The sequence below is a fragment of the Chenopodium album genome, chromosome 4 (genome assembly GCF_948465745.1).
Source record: "Chenopodium album chromosome 4, dcCheAlbu1.1, whole genome shotgun sequence".
Classification (NCBI taxonomy): domain Eukaryota; kingdom Viridiplantae; phylum Streptophyta; class Magnoliopsida; order Caryophyllales; family Amaranthaceae; genus Chenopodium; species Chenopodium album.
In genome coordinates, this window is record NC_137837.1 from 79,211,515 (window position 1) to 79,229,950 (window position 18,436).

At 33.3% G+C, this 18,436-nt stretch overlaps 3 protein-coding genes across 3 annotated transcripts; 2 read left to right on the plus strand and 1 right to left on the minus strand.

The window, feature by feature from the left end:
- The first annotated feature begins 489 nt into the window (after window positions 1-489).
- On the plus strand, window positions 490-3,550 carry LOC145627459 (receptor-like protein Cf-9 homolog). The gene has a single exon (XM_081679847.1). It carries the CDS (start codon window positions 610-612, stop codon window positions 3,385-3,387), a length of 2,778 nt encoding a protein of 925 aa, XP_081535973.1. The 5' UTR covers window positions 490-609; the 3' UTR covers window positions 3,388-3,550.
- A 2,410-nt stretch (window positions 3,551-5,960) lies between these two features.
- Window positions 5,961-8,666, minus strand: LOC145628313 (receptor-like protein 6). Its single transcript, XM_081680597.1, has one exon. The coding sequence runs from the start codon at window positions 8,664-8,666 to the stop codon at window positions 5,961-5,963; it is 2,706 nt and encodes a 901-aa protein (XP_081536723.1).
- A 6,258-nt stretch (window positions 8,667-14,924) lies between these two features.
- On the plus strand, window positions 14,925-17,274 carry LOC145628314 (receptor like protein 27-like). The gene is made up of 4 exons (XM_081680598.1): window positions 14,925-15,150; window positions 15,268-15,447; window positions 15,533-16,141; window positions 16,326-17,274. Exons 1-4 carry the CDS (start codon window positions 14,925-14,927, stop codon window positions 17,216-17,218), a joined length of 1,908 nt encoding a protein of 635 aa, XP_081536724.1. The 3' UTR covers window positions 17,219-17,274.
- Window positions 17,275-18,436: the final 1,162 nt, after the last annotated feature.

Consider the following 18,436-nt stretch of genomic DNA (forward strand, 5'->3'; position numbering starts at 1 on the left):
ATCTTTAAAGATAATATGATGATGTTATCTGAATTAAATTTCATAGTGTTATTTGGATTATTGAGTGATGGACGATATTGTTTTGACATTATCGATTTGTGTATGGTCGGTGGTGTCCTACCAACACTAAAATCATGGCTCCGCCACTGCCCTTATCTACTAATATTTTTTGTATACCAAGCAATCTTTAAAAACGATAATATTATCTAAATTAAATTACATATTGTTATTTGGATTATTGAGTGGTGGACGATATTGTTTTGACATTTAAACTTAGTAATAAGTCCATTAGATCCAAAGCCTTAAACTCTGAGGTTCCTACTAACTTTCTATATATCCAGGCCAACAAGTCAAGGTCTAATGAAAACCAACGCTTTCAGATTAAATATATTGATATTTTTTTTTTTTGGCAAAGTACGCTTTAGTATACATATACTTGTACAATATTAATATATACTTCGTGTATATATATAGCACATCATTTCCTCTATTTTACACAACTCTTCACATTTCTTCCTTTTTAAAAAAGTATTGAGCACTTCAAATTTTACACACTACACCACAAATATAGCCAATATTTACACCAAAAAGAAAATATAAGCCAATATAATGTTGCACCACCTATGGAAATCCTATGTGAGTTTAATTTTACTTTTGTTGAGTGTTAATTTAACTGGTCATAGTCTCTCCTTTTTGAACTTTTCCAATTCTTCCAAACACCTTTGTAGAAGGGATGAAATGTTTGCATTGCTTGATTTCAAAAATTCCTTTACTATCAATGCTTTGGCATCTGAAGATTGCTTCAATCAAGAAACATATTTAATGACCGGAGGATTCGGCCAAGTTCCTAAGGCAAAGACTAAGTCATGGAAGTTGGAAAATGATTGTTGTAAATGGGACGGAGTGACTTGCCATCCATCAAGTGGCCATGTGATTGGCCTCGACCTTAGTTGTGCTCAGCTTAATGGTACCATTGGATCCAATAGTACACTCTTCCAACTCTGTCATCTCAAAACACTTGATTTGGCATTCAATTTCTTCTATGATTCCTACGTCTCACCTCAATTTGGTAAATTCTTACACTTAACTCACCTTAATCTTTCTGATTCGAACTTTCAAGGTGCAGTCTCTTCTGAAATTGGTCATCTCCAGCATTTGGCTTCCCTTGATCTTTCTTTTAATTGGCTTATCATGTCAAATTTCAAAGTCATAGTAGAAAATCTAACAGCTTTAACACATATTAATCTTGATACTGTTAATATCAGTTCTGATATACCTCTATCATTAGTAAATAGATCATCCTTAACCTACTTATCATTATCCAGTTGTTCCTTGCAAGGGAAATTACCTTCCGAAATTTTGTGCTTGCCACGGTTGCAAGTCCTCGAAGTAAGGGATAACATCGATCTACACATAGACATGCAATTGGGTAATTGGAGCAAATCCCTTAACATTTTAGATCTTACTTTCTTAAATATATCTAAGCAATTGCCTTATTCTCTTAACCAATCAAAGCCTTTGAGAAAATTGTCACTACATGGGTGTAGATTGTATGGAACTATACCGCCTTGGGTATGGAACATCTCGGAAGTAATCGAGCTTGGAGATAATCATCTAGTCGGATCCTTTCCATCCAAAAAGCTTTTCAATAATCTTCCATCACTAGTGAGCTTAGATCTTAGCTCAAATAACTTAAGTGGCATTATTGATCTAAGTATGTTTTCAGAGTCCAAATATCTTAGAATCCTTTATTTGTCAAATAGTGGTCTATCAGTGACATCTTCTCGCAGTCATACACTTAACTCCTCCTTTTTCTTGCCCAAACTTGAATTTTTAATGCTCTCATCTTGCAATATTAGTGAATTCCCATCTTTGAGTGCCCCTGAAAATTTAGTTTGGTTAGACTTATCAAACAATAACATTCACGGAGAGATTCCGAAATGGTTACATGGCATGGGTCAGGTTGTAAATGCTGATCTAGATAGTATCATGACATTAAATCTTTCTCAAAACTCTCTAACTTGTGGCCTTGAGAATCTCCCATGGAAGAAATTGTCGTCTCTCGATCTATCATCCAACATGTTACAAGGGCCTCTACCAAATTTTCCAAACAATCTAGTACTTGACGAATTATATGCCTCAAATAACAAACTAAATGGTACCATCAATCCATCCATTTGTAATTTGAGTCAAATTGGAGTCCTTGATCTATCCAATAACACTTTAGCTGGTGAAATTCCACTTTGCTTAGGAAACTTCAGCAGTTCTCTTACTGTATTAAATCTCCAATCGAATAGGCTCATTGGCACCCTACCATCAAATTTCACCGAGTGTAACTCTTTAGCGTATCTAGATTTGAGTGACAATCAATTGGAAGGGGTGGTACCTGATTCTTTGTCCCGGTGTCAATATTTGAATGTCCTAAATCTTGGTAACAATAAGTTCGAAGGTGCATTTCCCTCAAGTTTAGACAGCCTTCCACAGCTACAAATTCTCAATCTTCGCGTTAATAACTTCCATGGTCCTCTAGTTAGCGTATCAAAGGTTAAGCATCCATTTTCAAAGCTTCAAATCTTTGACATCTCTAACAATGATTTCTATGGCAAGTTGCCTTTAAGATATATAGATAATTTTGCAACCATGATGAATATGAATGAGTCTAGTCTTGGGAATCCACAATACATGGGTGCCAAAGGCTTTACATACTCATATTCCATCGAGTTGACATTCAAGGGACGACAACAGCTATACATGAAGATCATCACCACTATGTCGACTTTGGATATGTCCAACAACAAATTTGAGGGAGGGATTCCGAATTCCATAGGAAAATTACACTCACTCCGAGGCCTTAATCTCTCACACAATCTTCTCACTGGTAGCATCCCTCCCTCAATTGGTATGTTGTCCTTGCTCGATTGTTTGGACCTTTCATCAAATAGGCTCATTGGTCATATTCCTCAAGAATTGATCAGTTTAACTTTTCTTGAGGTCTTTAATGTGTCAATGAACCTACTAAAAGGTCCTATACCTCATGGGAACAACTTTAATACGTTCTCAACCGATTCATACAAGGACAACCTTGGATTGTGTGGACAACCATTGCTTGAGTGTGGAGCTAGTCGCGTACCATCTATGAACAACACCGGAGATGATGATGAAGATCTTTCTAACGACGATGGGAATACATTATCGATGTGGGAAATCGTGATGATGGGATTTGGTAGCGGTGTGGTGGTTGGCTTGGCTTGGGGATACTATATGCTCTCTGTAGGAAAGCCCTTTTGGTTTATCAAGCTGTCTTACAAAATGGAGTTGGCTTTGCTTGGTTTTTGGGACCAGCAATTTGGTAGACGAGGAAAAAGAGCAAAATCAATAAGGAAGTAATAAATTCGTTCAAGATTTTTTGTGACTTTACGATCATCTTACACATAACACACTTAAGTCTTCTCTGTTGTATTTTTTTTTTTAATTTCTCAGAAAAAGGCTATCACAATATATATGACAAAATAAAATGTCACAATCTTACGTTGTTACATATTGTTGATGATGTGTTGAGTAGAGATCGATTATGATATGATTCAATCCCTTACCCCAATTTAATCTTTCAATCTCAAATTTTCAAGGTAAAGTTAGTTCCTTTAGGTCGCCGGGAAACCGGAAGCCTTTGTTGATAGTTCAAGCCCGAATGAGTGAGCACTTGGTAATTTTACACGTGTATGAATCTGTTAATTTTAAACAAAGTTTTAGATTGGAAAATTGACAGGTAATACTAATACTCACTTTGCCTCGGAATCATTTGTCAATTAGTCCCGTTGATAGTGTAATTTGAAGTAATGAACGAGCTAAGTAACGTGATAACTAAATCTCGAAAGGAATAAGATCTTAATAAAATAATTTTATGCAGATTGACATGTTATAATGAAATCCATATGTACAATTAGCATTATAAAGTTGAAGATATTAATGCATGGGAAATAAATGGTTAATCAGAGTAGTATGAATTTGTTGGTTTGTTTGGCAAGCTTTCACTTTCACTATCAATAAATCTATCATAACTTACAAGAACAGAGGCCTGATTTCTTATCCTACGTCGCGGTGCTAAGTGCGCATTATAGTAAAGAGAAATAGAAGCAAAAATGGTAAAATTGGCATATATATAAATGGTCTTAATTTAGGTACCGTGGTTACTTTGCTAGATTCATAAGCATTGTATATTTGTATTTGTATGTTAATACACAAATTCGACTTAATCCATGTTACAATTTGATTAGTGTATGTATTGTACAATTTGTAATTTTGGACAAGGATTGAGATTAGTTGGCTAATATAATCCTCAGACATATTGTTGATCATATAACAAGCATTTATTTGATCTACCTCCATTAACCTATGCTCGATGAATCATGATGGGAATTCATAGTACAATGCTCGATAAGTAATGATGAGGTTAGTACGCGACATGGTTAGTTTGTTAGCTATACAAGAATATGCCACCAAATATAGATTTATTTCATCACACTATAAACCATTAGTTAAGAAATTGTACATATGTAATAGATTTATAATCGCGGAGATTTAAATCATAGATTTCTTAACTTGGGAAGATGAAAGTACTCGATATTCACCACTTTTAACCACCAAATCAAAGGTTTTTCAATTGGATGCAAACTTGCATGAATCATCAAGGTATATCCTCTCTCTTTGCATGATTGCAAACTCGCATAAATAATTAAATAGATCTCTCCCGACAAAGATATTGTCGCCTTATGCCCTGGAAGCCGTACCTAAGTGGACTAGTTATGATATTTTTGAAGCCACCCATTGTTTAGTTGTGAATTAAAATACAAAATTGAAAAAGATGTCTGTCCTAACTTTAACGACACTCTAATTGACAAATACCCTTTGTTTAATTTTGATTTTTAGAGACACCTCTTGTTATAATGATGTAACTAAGCATGTTTTGCCCCTGGCCAGAGGTGTCAACTCGGGTATTTGGGTCGGATCGGATCTATTTTAAAATTGAGTCAGGTTAAATGATTTTGTTCATATAAGTTGAAATCTAAATTGGATTTTTTTAGGTCGGTCAGATCAGTTTTTGACACCTCAACCTATTCATATCGAGGTGGTAGATAGTTAGGGCATGTTCTCATTGACCGAACTGAACTGTACTTATTAGAGCTGAAATGGACTGAACTGAACTAAGAACTAAACTGAACTGAACTAAATATTTTAAAAAAGAAGAAAATTAGGAGCTGAACTGATTTGAAAATAATCATATGAAAACAGGCCCTTAGTTTGAACATTGGTGTAGTGTTAACTCCTATAGGTAGTACTCTGTATCCTACACCACCTTTTCTTATGTATATAATGTTGTAATGTGTAGTTTGAAAAATATTATTTAGACGTTTAGTATAATTGTATAAGGTAGAGTGTAGTTCGAAAAATATATATTGAAGTCCAAAATCCGGGCCCTATTTAATTTACCGAATCAAACAATCGATAGAAATTATTCCCCTTCTAAAAATACAGAGTAAATTAAAGGTTATGGTGATGGTGGTCTACCGTGAAGAGCTCCTCATTTCAAACCCTTCCTTATCGCTCCCATCACTTTAGAAATAAGTGAAAATAAGCCGAATATGGTCTAAGCCCAGTAACACAGGTTCAAACAAGTACAACCACTCCGTATCAAATTTGCTTGTGAATTAAAATTTCTAATATTTGGGTTGATCCAATTTGGTTCAGACTTGATGAAAAGCCATCATGCATTCATTGAACATACATGGTGCTGAAAGTAGCATTATCATATCATAAATTAGTATACATGACAACAACTTTCTGCTTATAAAAAACCATACATTCAACCTGAAACTACAACAACTAGATTGATGAAACAATCATCAGACAAAAGGCAACGCAAGCTATATATTACAAACTATTACATATATTACACTCGAATCTTAGTTTGTATTCCTTCTTGTACTTGCGCTTCTTCCTCTTCTATATACCAAATTGCTAGAATAATCAAGCAAAGCAAATTCCATTTTGTCAGTCAACTTGATAAACCAAAAGGGTTTTCCCACAGAAAACATATAATATCCCCAAGCCATCCCAACGACGATGCCACTGCAAAATCCCATCACAATAGTTTCCCACACTTTCAATATGCTCCCATGATCTTCTGAATCATCTTCGTCGTTGTTCACGAATGGCATGCTATTTCTTCCACAATCAGGCAATGGCTTCCCGCACAATGCAAGGTTCCCCTTGTATGAATCGGATGAGAATGTATCGAAGTTGTTCCCCTGAGGTATAGGCCCTTCCAACTGGTTTTCTGAAACATTGAAGACTTCAAGGAAAGTTAAGGTAACCAATTCATGAGGAATGCGACCACTTAGCATGTTGGAGGAGAGGTCCAAACTGTCAAGCGAGGACAACAATCCAATGGATGGAGGAAGGTGCCCTGTAAGGCGGTTGTGTGAAAGATTAAGGCCTTGAATTGCGATCAATTGTCCTACATACTCCGGAATTTCTCCTTCAAATGCATTGTTTGATAGATCAAAAAAAGAGAGTGTTTCAATGATCTTCTCATATGGTAATTGCACACCTTTGAATGTCAACATAATGGAATAGTAAGGCCACAACATTGGTACATCTGATTCCATATATTGTGGAAAACCACGGTGCTCAGTAATCCTTGTCATTGCTTGAAATTTATTTATGTATGTTGTGGGTATCTTGCCGCTGAAGTTGTTACTAGAGAGGTCAAGAATCTGTAACGCGGGATATGGATGAAAACCACTCACATTATTGATGTGACCGTGGAAGCTGTTAGAGCTCAAGTCAAGGAGTCGAATAAATGGAAGAGTATGCAACCAATAAGGAAATTCATCCTTAAGCTCATTACTTCTAAGATTGATAGCTTGTAAATTTGTGCATTGTGCCAAAGATCGAGGTAACTGGCCTTGCAACCTATTACTACTTAAATCAAGGTATCTTAAGCTATCACACTTGGAAAAAGTTATAGGAAGAGTTCCACGAATGTTATTCGATCCTAAATTCAACAAATTAAGGCCATTACTTAAGCTTCCTAGACAATGTGGGAAATCTCCACTCAAATTGTTGTTAGATAAGTCAAGAACCCAAAGTGATGTTAAATTGCAAATAGATGAATCAATTTGACCTGTAAAATTGTTGTTTGCAGCTAAAAAGAATTGGGTGTAAGGTGATGAAATGATTGGGAGACGTCCTGTTAGCTTATTATTAGAGATTTCGATATAATTCAATGTACCCCAAGGGAGGTTTTCAAGAACTCCGGTTAAAGAGTTGGATGAAAGATCCAATAAATTTATCGACGATTCTCTGATTAGTTGTTGTAACCACTTGGGGAACTCACCATGAATACTAGTGTTGGATAGCCCTAAATTTTGCAATGAATTAGCTAAAGTGGAGATAACTGATGAGTTTACGGGACCATTAGTTATGGTCACGGAAAGGCCACTGTTAGACAAGAAAAGAGATCGGAGCTTTGGAAGGTTAGAAAAAACTTGGTAAAGGCTAACACTACCCCTAAAGTTATTGAATGAGAGGTTAATCGTGTCCAAAGATTTTAAGCTAAACAACCAAGCCGGAACTTCTCCATCAAGCATATTTTTTCCTAAATATAGAGTAGTTAAACTCGAGAGCTTGCTTATGTTCATTGTGGAAGGAAGACTACCGGTTAGTTCATTATGACTAAGGTCTATCTTTTCGGAAATATTCCACACCCAAGTTGGAAAAGTCCCTCGTAGATTGGTACTCTGCAAATATAATGATTTCAAATGTTTAAATCGAGCAAAAAAAGAGGGTATGTTAGAAGAAAAATTGGAATAGCTAAGAGTTAAGGATTCTAAGGGGCTACTCCAATTGTACAATGATGGGAAATGAAAGTTTATCGCGTCATTGTACCCTAGATTGAGTTGCTTTAGGTGTGGTAGGTTAAGAATGCTAGTAGGGAACTCCCCTTGTAAATTACATCCTTCAAGATTAAGATATGAAAGTGAAGACAAGTTAGAAATGGTTTGAAAAATGTGTGATGTCTCTAGTTTTATTCCACTTAGACCTAGTCGTTTCAGCTTTGTAAGGTTTCTAATGATCAACTTGACATTTGAAAATTCAAGATCATTTCCTGATAAATCAAGAGATGTCAATCTAGTGAGTTGAGATATTTCAAGAGGGACATTACCAGAAAAATAAGAATAAGAAAGGTCTAAATGTTTAAGAAAATGAAACTGACCAAATTTGTGCGAAATAGTGGATGAAGAAAAATCATTCCATGACAAATTAAGCCTTTGAAGCTGGCCTAGTTGGAAGAGACTGCTATTTGAATTGATGGTTCCGACGATACCATTGTTGTAAAGGTCAAGTGCAATGACATGATGAGTAAGAGGATGACAAGTAATTCCATCCCATTCACAACAATCGGAACCTCGTTTCCATGATCTTGTATTATTTGTAGTTATAGGGTAATAGGTATTAGCTCGTTTAAAAAAGCTGAAGGATTCTTTTAAGTGAAGCAATGCATGATACTCATCTTCATGACATAGGTTCGAAGTAACAAATACAAGATTAAAAGCAAGGCATAGACAAAGTAACGAAAAAAGTAGTATTATGGAAGGGCTAAACATGGCTTTAATTTGGTGAAGTTTACAAGTGTTTGAGTAATAACTAAAGTTGTGCACTTGTACTGTACACACCAAATTTATAGAGAAATGCTTCACTCAATGATTTTTGTTTTGATCTAAAGTCTTTGGCTTCATATAAAATATCTAGCCAGTACTTTTCAAATTTTCATGACTTACACTAAATAATACACCTGTTTTTTCTTAAATATTCGTTACACTTTCAACTTTTCACACTTGATATTGTAAAATCTTGACTTATAGCATCTCTAATTATGTGTTATTATTTTGTCAAAATATAAAATAAAAAAAATACAAGTACTCCATAATATGACAACTCTAGAGACATTTGTACGTAATAAGATCCTTCTAATAATATTTTTAGCTGTAAAGATATACGACAAAAATCATGAATTATCCAAAATTATGAGGTTAGTTAATATTATCCCTAAAACTTGTACGGTATAATATCAAAGTTAGCAAAAATAATAGCGTAAGGCTAGTATAGAGCTTAACTTTCATTGTAACATCTGATCTTGTAGCTAATCCGTACAAGATGTTGTATATATTTCAGGGTATAATTAACCAATAAGATTATATTTATGTTTAGAAATGTGTATGTGGTGAAGGGGTAAGTCAAAAATTAAATCAACTAGTTTAGGTCCCGTGTCACGCACGGTAATTTTTAAAAAATAATACCCCCTTATCAATTTTAAATTTAATTAGTTATTTTACAAAAAAAATTTAAAATCTAAAAAAAAAAATAATAAATATACACACTACTTTGATGAGAATTCTAATCAATAAATGAACAACTATTTTTATTGAAAAAAAATATGAATACTTCCTTGAAGTACATTAAAATATGTTGCAAATTATGTTAATATTATCTATAATAGTCATAAATGTTTGTGTGAAAAAATATATTAACTCTTTTTTATATCAAATATTTTTTATTCAAAGTAATTATCTTTGTTAAATTATATAAGAAATTATTTTTGTATAAGATTTATATTATAATTAAATTTTTTTCCAAAAAAAAAAAAAAAAAAACTAAGGACACACCAGGAGATGACACGTGTCATTGCTGGTGTGTCTTTTAGTATATAGTTATTGATCAAGTAAAGTGAATTAAAATAAAAAAGTAATTTTGTACTTCCTCTGTTTTTTTTTACTTGACTTGTTTCTTTTATCACGCTTGCCAATGCAAAACTTTAGCGATCAATAACTTTAATTTTTCATAAGTAAAAATCATAAAAGTTGTATATTACGATAGTACTTATTGAGACGAGTTAAAAAAGATATCATATAAATATATTTTTTTTCTTACATATCATTTACAAAAGACGGTCAAAGGAGAGGTGGTGAATAGTGTAAAATTCAAAGCGGGTCAAGTAAAAAAGAACGGAGGAAGTATGATAAATGCACATGTTAGATTAAATTGTACAATGAGCTACCTGTTTCAAATCACCAAATGAATGTGTTGAAAAACAAATTAGACTTTCTACTTTGTTGAGTGTTGAACCAAAGTCCAGATAATACTTTAAGGTCAACTAAAGAAGATATTGACTTAAATAGTAATCAATTAAATTGTGCATGACAGCATGAGTGATGTTCTTTAGCTATTTTCGATCCACTACTATTTTAAAGGACAAAATCAAAGTCGTCCACTTTGTTCAATTTTTAGTTATTAAAAAAATAATTCTAAGAGGGATTACATTTAGAAGAAGAAGAAAAAAAAAAAAAAAAAAAAAAAAAAAAAAAAAAGGTGTTATATATACAAAAGTATTAATTAACCAAGTTTTCCTAAATAGCAAATATAACTAAGCCAAAGAGTACTAAAAGTTAATAATGTATGTTCCTTCTGCTATCAAAATTTTCTATCTTACTTCCTTCATCTTGTCTATCTTGAATTTGCAATTTCTTGTATATCCTTCTCCAGTTCTATCTATCCTGCCAGCAATCAAGAGATTAAATAGGTAAGCTGAAATGTGTACATGAACAACAACTACACTATAAGATCCTACTTTGTCGGATCATGGAGGTATAAATATAAGTGTTCTTACTCCTAATTTACCCTTATTAACCAAACATCTTATTCTATACTATCCACTAGACCACGCACTACTTCTCTACTTTCAACATCACAAAGACACCGCAATTCAAAAAATTTGGAGAAAGAAGATCACAAAGTATAGCAGTTACTTTGTATATAAGAATAACAACAATATCGACTTGACTATAATCCATAATTCGAGGTCTATAACCAATTACCATGGTCATGAGCAAACTTTTGGCTGCCAGAATACCAAAGAACTAACTAAAAACAACTAAGTGGAGTTGACCAAAAATCAACCCAAATTCAAACCCAACATAAAATTAAATCACAAAAATTTATTAAAATTCGATGTACATTATCATTATTGTAAATCGGCTTGCTAGAAAATATTACCTCTATCATGCATCAAGGCCAATCTTCTCCATAAGTAACCGAAGCTTTTGTTCTAGGTCTTCTTGTTTCTTCTTAGACTCTTCCAATTCTGCTCGCATCAAATTATTTTCATTCTGTAGTTTTTCAACATTATGTTCCAGCTCAGCTCTTCCTATATTTCCATCTTTATCTTTAGACGACACCGGGTGCCCTTTGCCTAAACCTTCAACCTTCACATAAGCTTCTTCAAGAGTAAGATTATCAACCCCCTTTTCACTAATTTCTTTCTCATGCAACTCCCTTAATTCCTTGAACTTCTCCTCAGCCTCATCGTCAAAATTCTCATTTTTAAGAATAAATATTCAATTAAGAATAAATAAATTTTCAAACAAAACATGGCATTTCATAAAAAATTAAAAATAAATAAGAGCAACCTTTTCAAAATTAAGAATAGCATATATATTTCCTAAATGTTGGAGGTTGCAAAGTAAGAGCAACCTTTTCTGTGAATGAGTAGTTATGAGGTAAAGTGAGAATTATGGATCAAGAGAAAATATGAGAAATACAATATTGTCCCCATTTTATTAGATAAAAAGACAGATTTAACCCTTTGAGATACATATCAAGTATCTCAAGAAGAGAAACTTGGATTTACCCGTGGAATTCCATTCACGAATACGCGACTTTTTCACCTTGTTCACCATCTACCCTTTTTAATTCGATGTTCCTTGCAAAAACTAGTATATGCACCATTGTTTTCTCTCTTTCTCCACTTCCTCTCCTCTTCTTTCTATCACTGCCCCTAGCCTAGGGTTCACCGGCTTTTTTTTTTTTTTTTTTTTTGTTGGGCCCAAACATTTTAATACTAGGTTAGCTCTTTAATAACTATTTTTAAAACTAACACTATATTTAAAAATTAAAAAAAAAAAAAAAAAAAAAAAAAAAAAAAAAAAAAAAAACTTTCATATTGTATTCATATCATTTGAATTGAATAACAAAATTTGGCAAGAAAAAATCACACTAATAATAATCAACCTGTATCGGTCTTATTAAGTTTTATTGAAGTATCCATAGTTAATTATAGTAGAGTATTAATTGATTAATATAATCATCATGAATTATTCAAGGAATTAACAAAAGTTTCATTAGTTGATTTGATGTGTGCATTTAATGTTGAAGCTTCTATTACATAATAATAATAATAATAATAATAATAATAATAATAATAATAATACAAAAAAAAAAAAAACAAAAAAAAAAAAAATTCAAGAAAAATTTATATAATCTTGCTATAATAAACATAGTACGTACTACATAAGACATATATAATATTAGATAGCAAAGATGGTATGACTTCTTATTCCATTTCTAATGAACTCGGGTGCAATTCTTGACATAAACATTTTTAATTCGACATGTACAATTGATGTATGATTGGCCATTGTTTTAAGCTTGTCTGATAAGTTGATATGCAATCGATCTCTCGAATTAATGAATAATATCTGTCCATATGCTTGTATGATTGAAACATAAGAATCCATTATACATGTTAGGACTTAGGAGGTGGATATATATGGTACACCTTAGCATGAGTATTTCAGAGGCACTAATTATTTACATGACTCATTCTATCCCTAGCTTTTCTAGTTCGATATATATAAATATATCATCAATTTATTTTGATTCTAGTTCGATGGTTAAAGTTTAATCTTAATTATAATTAATCTTGAAAAGGATCATTGCTATTAGAACATTGGGCCTTTTTACAAGAACATGGACAGTGACTCATGTTCTTATTTGACAGGCCTCTTTGTGACTTTTAGTTACTCGGATTATCACCAAAATTCGTGGAAAGGATGTGAAAGGTATAAGTTAATGGAGTCAAGCTTCAACAATAGACTTCATTATTGGGTTGGATGGGTTGAGTCAGGGTCATACGGGTTAAAGGATCATCTTTTATTGGATAGTATTGAGTCAGTTATGAACGGATCAATAAATAGCAAGGAAAAAAAAAAGGTAAGTGTACGTGAATATGAAACTATGACATGCCCCATAAAAACCATGTTAAAATCTTGACCCGTACAACACTATAGTGGACTAAACTATCCTTAAGAATAGCGTACTCCCTCGGTTCTATATCTATTGAAAATGTTTTGGGAGTAGGTACAGTGACAGTTATGATCATGTGCAAGGTGATTGATTGCATAGGGCCTCTAAATAAAAGGATCCAAAATTTAATTTTTACTTATACGAAATAAAGAGAATACTAATTGATCAGTATGTAATCTAATATTCAATTTAATCATAAAATTAATAATTTAGCAAAGCTATTTTAGGTAAGAGAATTCATATTTATGTCTTTACAAAAATAATTTTTGGATCCAAATTTTCAAAATTGCGCTAGGCCAATTTTACAATTAGAATTTATCTAGCGCCCTGAGTAGGTAAATAGGAATATTTGTTTATTTGTAAAAAAAAAAATATTTTGAAGTAGATTTTGATAAATTAGAATAATTACATAAAAAATTTTAAAGCAAGCCTCGCATAGAATACAATTAATTTTAAGCCAATGAAAACATAACAATATAAAATAAACAAATAAGTACACAAGTCAAAGTTTTCACATAAGTCTTCATCAACTAACGTATTAAACGGGCTAACTAGCTAAGTGATTACTGTACTTATTAAATATCGACCGTACGCTTTATTATCAAGATTCCTACTCGTACTAACGTTGCTCAAACGTTAAGAAGGATAGTAAAATTTGTCGTCATTTTATGTTTCATACTTTCATATACTACGTACTATGACACTATCAGCCACATAAATAGCTTTAACGATGACTTGAGAGTCTACAAAAGATGTGAATGACTTTAAAAGTTTGAATAATCAATTAAATTATGTGTGATGTCCATTATTATACAAAGTAGTACTGATGAACAGATGAAGTGATGAATATTGAGTAACATCATAATGATCGGATTGTCAGATCACTTGATTATAGACATTCACCAAGTTATTGACCCTTATATAGACGGCAAAATCACATAATTAATAACAAAATTAAGCATAATTTAATCTAATAACAAAATTATAATTGCCTTATGTAAGCTTACAAGAAAATTCATTTGACAAAGATTATTAAATTTATGTATATCCAATGAAATTAAAAGCCGAGGAAAAAAAGTGATAGGCTCAGCTTGAGGGCAAAACATGTGATATTGTCATCCCCACATTTAAAAAAAAAAAAAAAAAAAAAAAAAAAAAAAAAAAAAAAAAATTGAAGTCACAAAAAAGCAAATGATGTAGATGTGATTTGATATTATATTTTGAGTATCACCCTTATGACTTTAATTTACTAAACTAATTGATCATTCACATCTCATCCCAAATTAATACTCCGTATATAATGATGTAATATTACGAAATATTTACCAATGACTCAATGAGGTCTTGATCTAATAATTAGAATTGGACAACTATATACGATACGTCACAAGTTCAAATCTCACACCCTGTTAATAAATTGTAATTTGCTTGTGTCTCAGAAATAAAAACAATGTATTTGAGTTTCCTTTTTATTAGACTACCGTGCTTAAGCCCACTAGTTAAAATTGTCTAGTATCTTTCCTTAGTGACTCTTAAGGTCGTCAACTTCTTGCTGTGCAATAGTACCAATAATGCAGTATTGGACGGGCTAACATTGTTTCTTGTACACTTAATTTGATAACATTTAAATAGGACATATTCCTTTAATTCCAAAGCTATAACCCATTCTTACTTCAGTCTAAAAACCACCAAGTTTTCACGTATAACAATTTTTTTAAGTAGCCATGCAATACCTCTTAAGAATTGTTGTTACACTACTCTCCCTGATCCTCAATCTGGTAGTCACTTCTTGTCATCCCACTTGTCGTAGCGATGAGAGTTTGGCCTTGCTTGGCTTCTCAAATTCTTTGTCAATTGATCCTTTCGCCTCTATTGGGTGCACATCCAGTATTGCAAAAACAACGTCATGGAATAATAGCATCGACTGTTGTCAATGGGATGGGATCAATTGTGATCCTTTAACCAGTCATGTTATTGGCCTTGACCTTGGCTGATCCCAACTTAGAGGAAGCATCAACTCGAATAGCACCCTCTTCCAACTACATCATCTCGAAAGCCTTTCATTAGACAACAATGATTTTTCTGCTTCCTCCATTCCTCCTCAATTTGGAGATTTCTCACACTTATCCTTGCTTAATCTCTGTAAATCAAAATTCCAAGGCAGGGTGCCTCACGAGATATCCAAACTCCGAAAGCTAGAATTACTTGACCTTGCTGGAAATCGTCTTGAGATGCTAGATGCCAATAGTATTATTGAAAACTTTACAGCCTTGTCATATCTTGATCTCTATTTTGTCTCAATAAATTCAAATTTCCCTCTTGGGAAACCAAGAAAGACTCGAGGTGTTATCTCTTGAAAATAACAACATCCGAGGTGAGCTTCCTAGATGGATAGTCAACGTTAGTCGTGCTCAACCTGATGCGTTTTTAGAGTTATACCTTTCTAATAATTCTCTAACACGTGGTCTAGAGTATCTCCCTTGGAAGAAATTGTTCTATGTCGACCTTTCATCCAACAAGTTACAAGAGCCTCTTCCGGTTTTGCCAACAAATCTAGGGCTTCAGACATTAATTGTGTCAAATAACAGACTAAATGGCACCATTAGTCCATCGTTTTGTAATTTTCCTGGAATCAATGTCCTTGATTTATCAAACAACACTCTGATTGGAGAAATCCCTCATTGTTTGGTAAATAATAGCAATCAGCTCGGTGCATTAAATCTTCAAGCGAATAGACTAAATGGCACCATACCTGCAAATTTCTCTATCTGTGATTCATTACAGTATCTAGATTTAAGTGACAATCAATTGGAAGGGGTGGTGCCAAAGTCTTTGTCACAGTGTAAAAGCCTAAATGTTCTGTATCTTGGGAATAACAAGTTAGAGGGTACGTTTCCATCCTGGCTAGACAGCCTTCCGCAGCTGCAAGTTCTCAATCTACGTTATTGATAGAGAATATAAAACTCCTTGATTAGAGTGATTTCCATTGATCAATATTTATAGGGTTACAATGAGAAACCTAATCATATTAGGTAACTATAAAATATGTACAGATATCAAAGATAATCTTATACAAAATATATCCTTAACTTAGGATGAGAATATTTTATGGATATTCTCTATCAGTTACAATAACTTCCATGGCCCTTTAATTACTTTGACTAAGCCTAATCATCCATTTCCAAAGCTGCAAATTCTCGACCTCTCTAATAACAACTTTTCTGGAAAGTTGCCAGCAAGATACATTCAAAATTTCAAAGCCATGATGAAGATGAATGTGTCAACTCCCGGTGGTCCACAGTACATGAGATCCGAAAACTCCTCGTACTCGTACTCCATCACGTTAACATTCAACGGGAATGCACAGAATTATGTAAAGATCATCACCACAATGGCGACTTTTGATATGTCAAAAAATAGCTTCGAGGGAGAGATTCCAGATTCCATAGGGCACTTGGTGTCATTGCGAGGTCTTAATCTTTCAAATAACCACCTTACAGGACACATCCCTCCATCCATCGGGATGTTGTCCTTGCTGGACTGCTTGGACCTTTCGTCCAACATGCTCACTGGTCGTATCCCACAAGAACTTGTTAGTTTAACATTTCTTGGGGTCTTCAATGTTTCGCAAAACCTACTGGAGGGGCCTATACCTCAAGGGAAGAACTTTGATACGTTCTCTGCTGATTCATACAAGAAGAATCCTGAATTGTGTGGACAACCATTGCCCAAGTGTGGAGGAAGTGATCCGCCGTTTGTGAACAACACCGGAGATGACCAAGATGACTCTAGAGATTTTTGGAGCATACTACCAGAGTGGGAAATTGTACTGATGGGCTTTAGCAGTGGTGTAGTAGTTGGCTTGGCTTGGGGATATTATATGTTGTCAGTGGGAAAACCTTTTTGGTTTATCAGATTAACTGACAAGATGGAATTGGCTTTGCTTGAATTTCGGGACAAGCGATTGGGTAGAGCAGGAAGAAGAGCGAGAGCAAGAGCAAGAGCAAGAAGGAACTAAACTTCAAGTGACATACATGTATAACTTTCCTCCATCCAGCTGCCGAAATTTCTTGAACCAGCAAACATCTAAGAAAATAAAGTATGTATACATTAGATTTAGATGGAATGTATTATCATGTAGTAATAATGCTAGTTTAGTACATAGTAATAATAATTTAATTCTACTACATTTTGATTTATTCAGTGTATTATGAAATTCCAGACTACAGTATGGTTAGTATATGAAAGTTTGCATGCAGCAAAGAATTTTTGTGTATAATGGTTTACAAATACAAGAGTTCAATAAACTAAAAAAGAGTAACCTTTGAATTACCAAATCCTACTGCCTGGTGTGTCGAGCTGAGCAGTTTCAGTCTGGCTGATGTCATTAAGCTAAGCTTCTGGTTGTATATACTACCTCCGGTCCAATTTACTCACAACAAAGGAATATTTTATGTCTCACAAATAATACCCCTTTGTTGCGAGTAAATTGGACCGGAGGTAGTATAAGACTTTTATTCCAGGGGGTACGGTGCTCGTATTATATCATAAATAAATTCCAAGTTGCAAGAACGCACAGACATAATTACAGAAAAGCATATAACTTATGTTTCATGCATCAGTAGTTTAAACTCAGCACTACCTGGAATTTACAGTCACATATGTATCTTTTAGAATGTTCTAAATAAATTTTGTAATGTTAAGAAAAAGTGTTACGTAGTAAGAACAGTGAATAGTTGTCAACAAGCAAATGGCTATTTCCGCGTAATAATGAAAAAGTGAGGATAACTAGATAATATAGAAATTTGAAAACGAAATTCAATGATTTGTTGAATAACTTGTCCTTAGGATGTTAACAGCTAACTACTCTTTGAAATTAGTATAGAAATTTGTAAACAAAATATTATGATCCTTCTAATATTTGTAGTTGTAAAGATCGATATTTGATAAATCGTAAATAATTCAAAATTGTGAGGTTAGTTAATATTATCCCTAAAACTTGTATAATTCCCAAATTAACAAGAATAACAGCGTAAGGCTAGAGCTTAACTTTCATTGTGACATTGATCTTGTAGCTAATTATTTTGTCCTTAGGAGGATCTTCACCATACAAGAGGTTGTATTTATATATTTCAGGGTATAGTATAACCAAGATTATTTATATGTTTATGTATTTTAATTTACGTTTAGAAATGTGTACGTGGAGAAGGGGTAAGTCAAAAATAAAATCAAGCAA

Excerpts from the sequence above, each read along its gene's own strand:
- LOC145627459 (XM_081679847.1), top strand. The coding sequence starts at position 610 with ATGTTGCACCACCTATGGAAATCCTATGTGAGTTTAATTTTACTTTTG.
- LOC145628313 (XM_081680597.1), bottom strand. The coding sequence starts at position 8,666 with ATGTTTAGCCCTTCCATAATACTACTTTTTTCGTTACTTTGTCTATGC.
- LOC145628314 (XM_081680598.1), top strand. The coding sequence starts at position 14,925 with ATGCAATACCTCTTAAGAATTGTTGTTACACTACTCTCCCTGATCCTC. Across the intron at positions 15,448-15,532 it reads TGAGATGCTAGATGCCAATA|AAAGACTCGAGGTGTTATCT; the intron begins GTATTATTGAAA and ends TGGGAAACCAAG. Across the intron at positions 16,142-16,325 it reads GCTGCAAGTTCTCAATCTAC|GTTACAATAACTTCCATGGC; the intron begins GTTATTGATAGA and ends TATTCTCTATCA.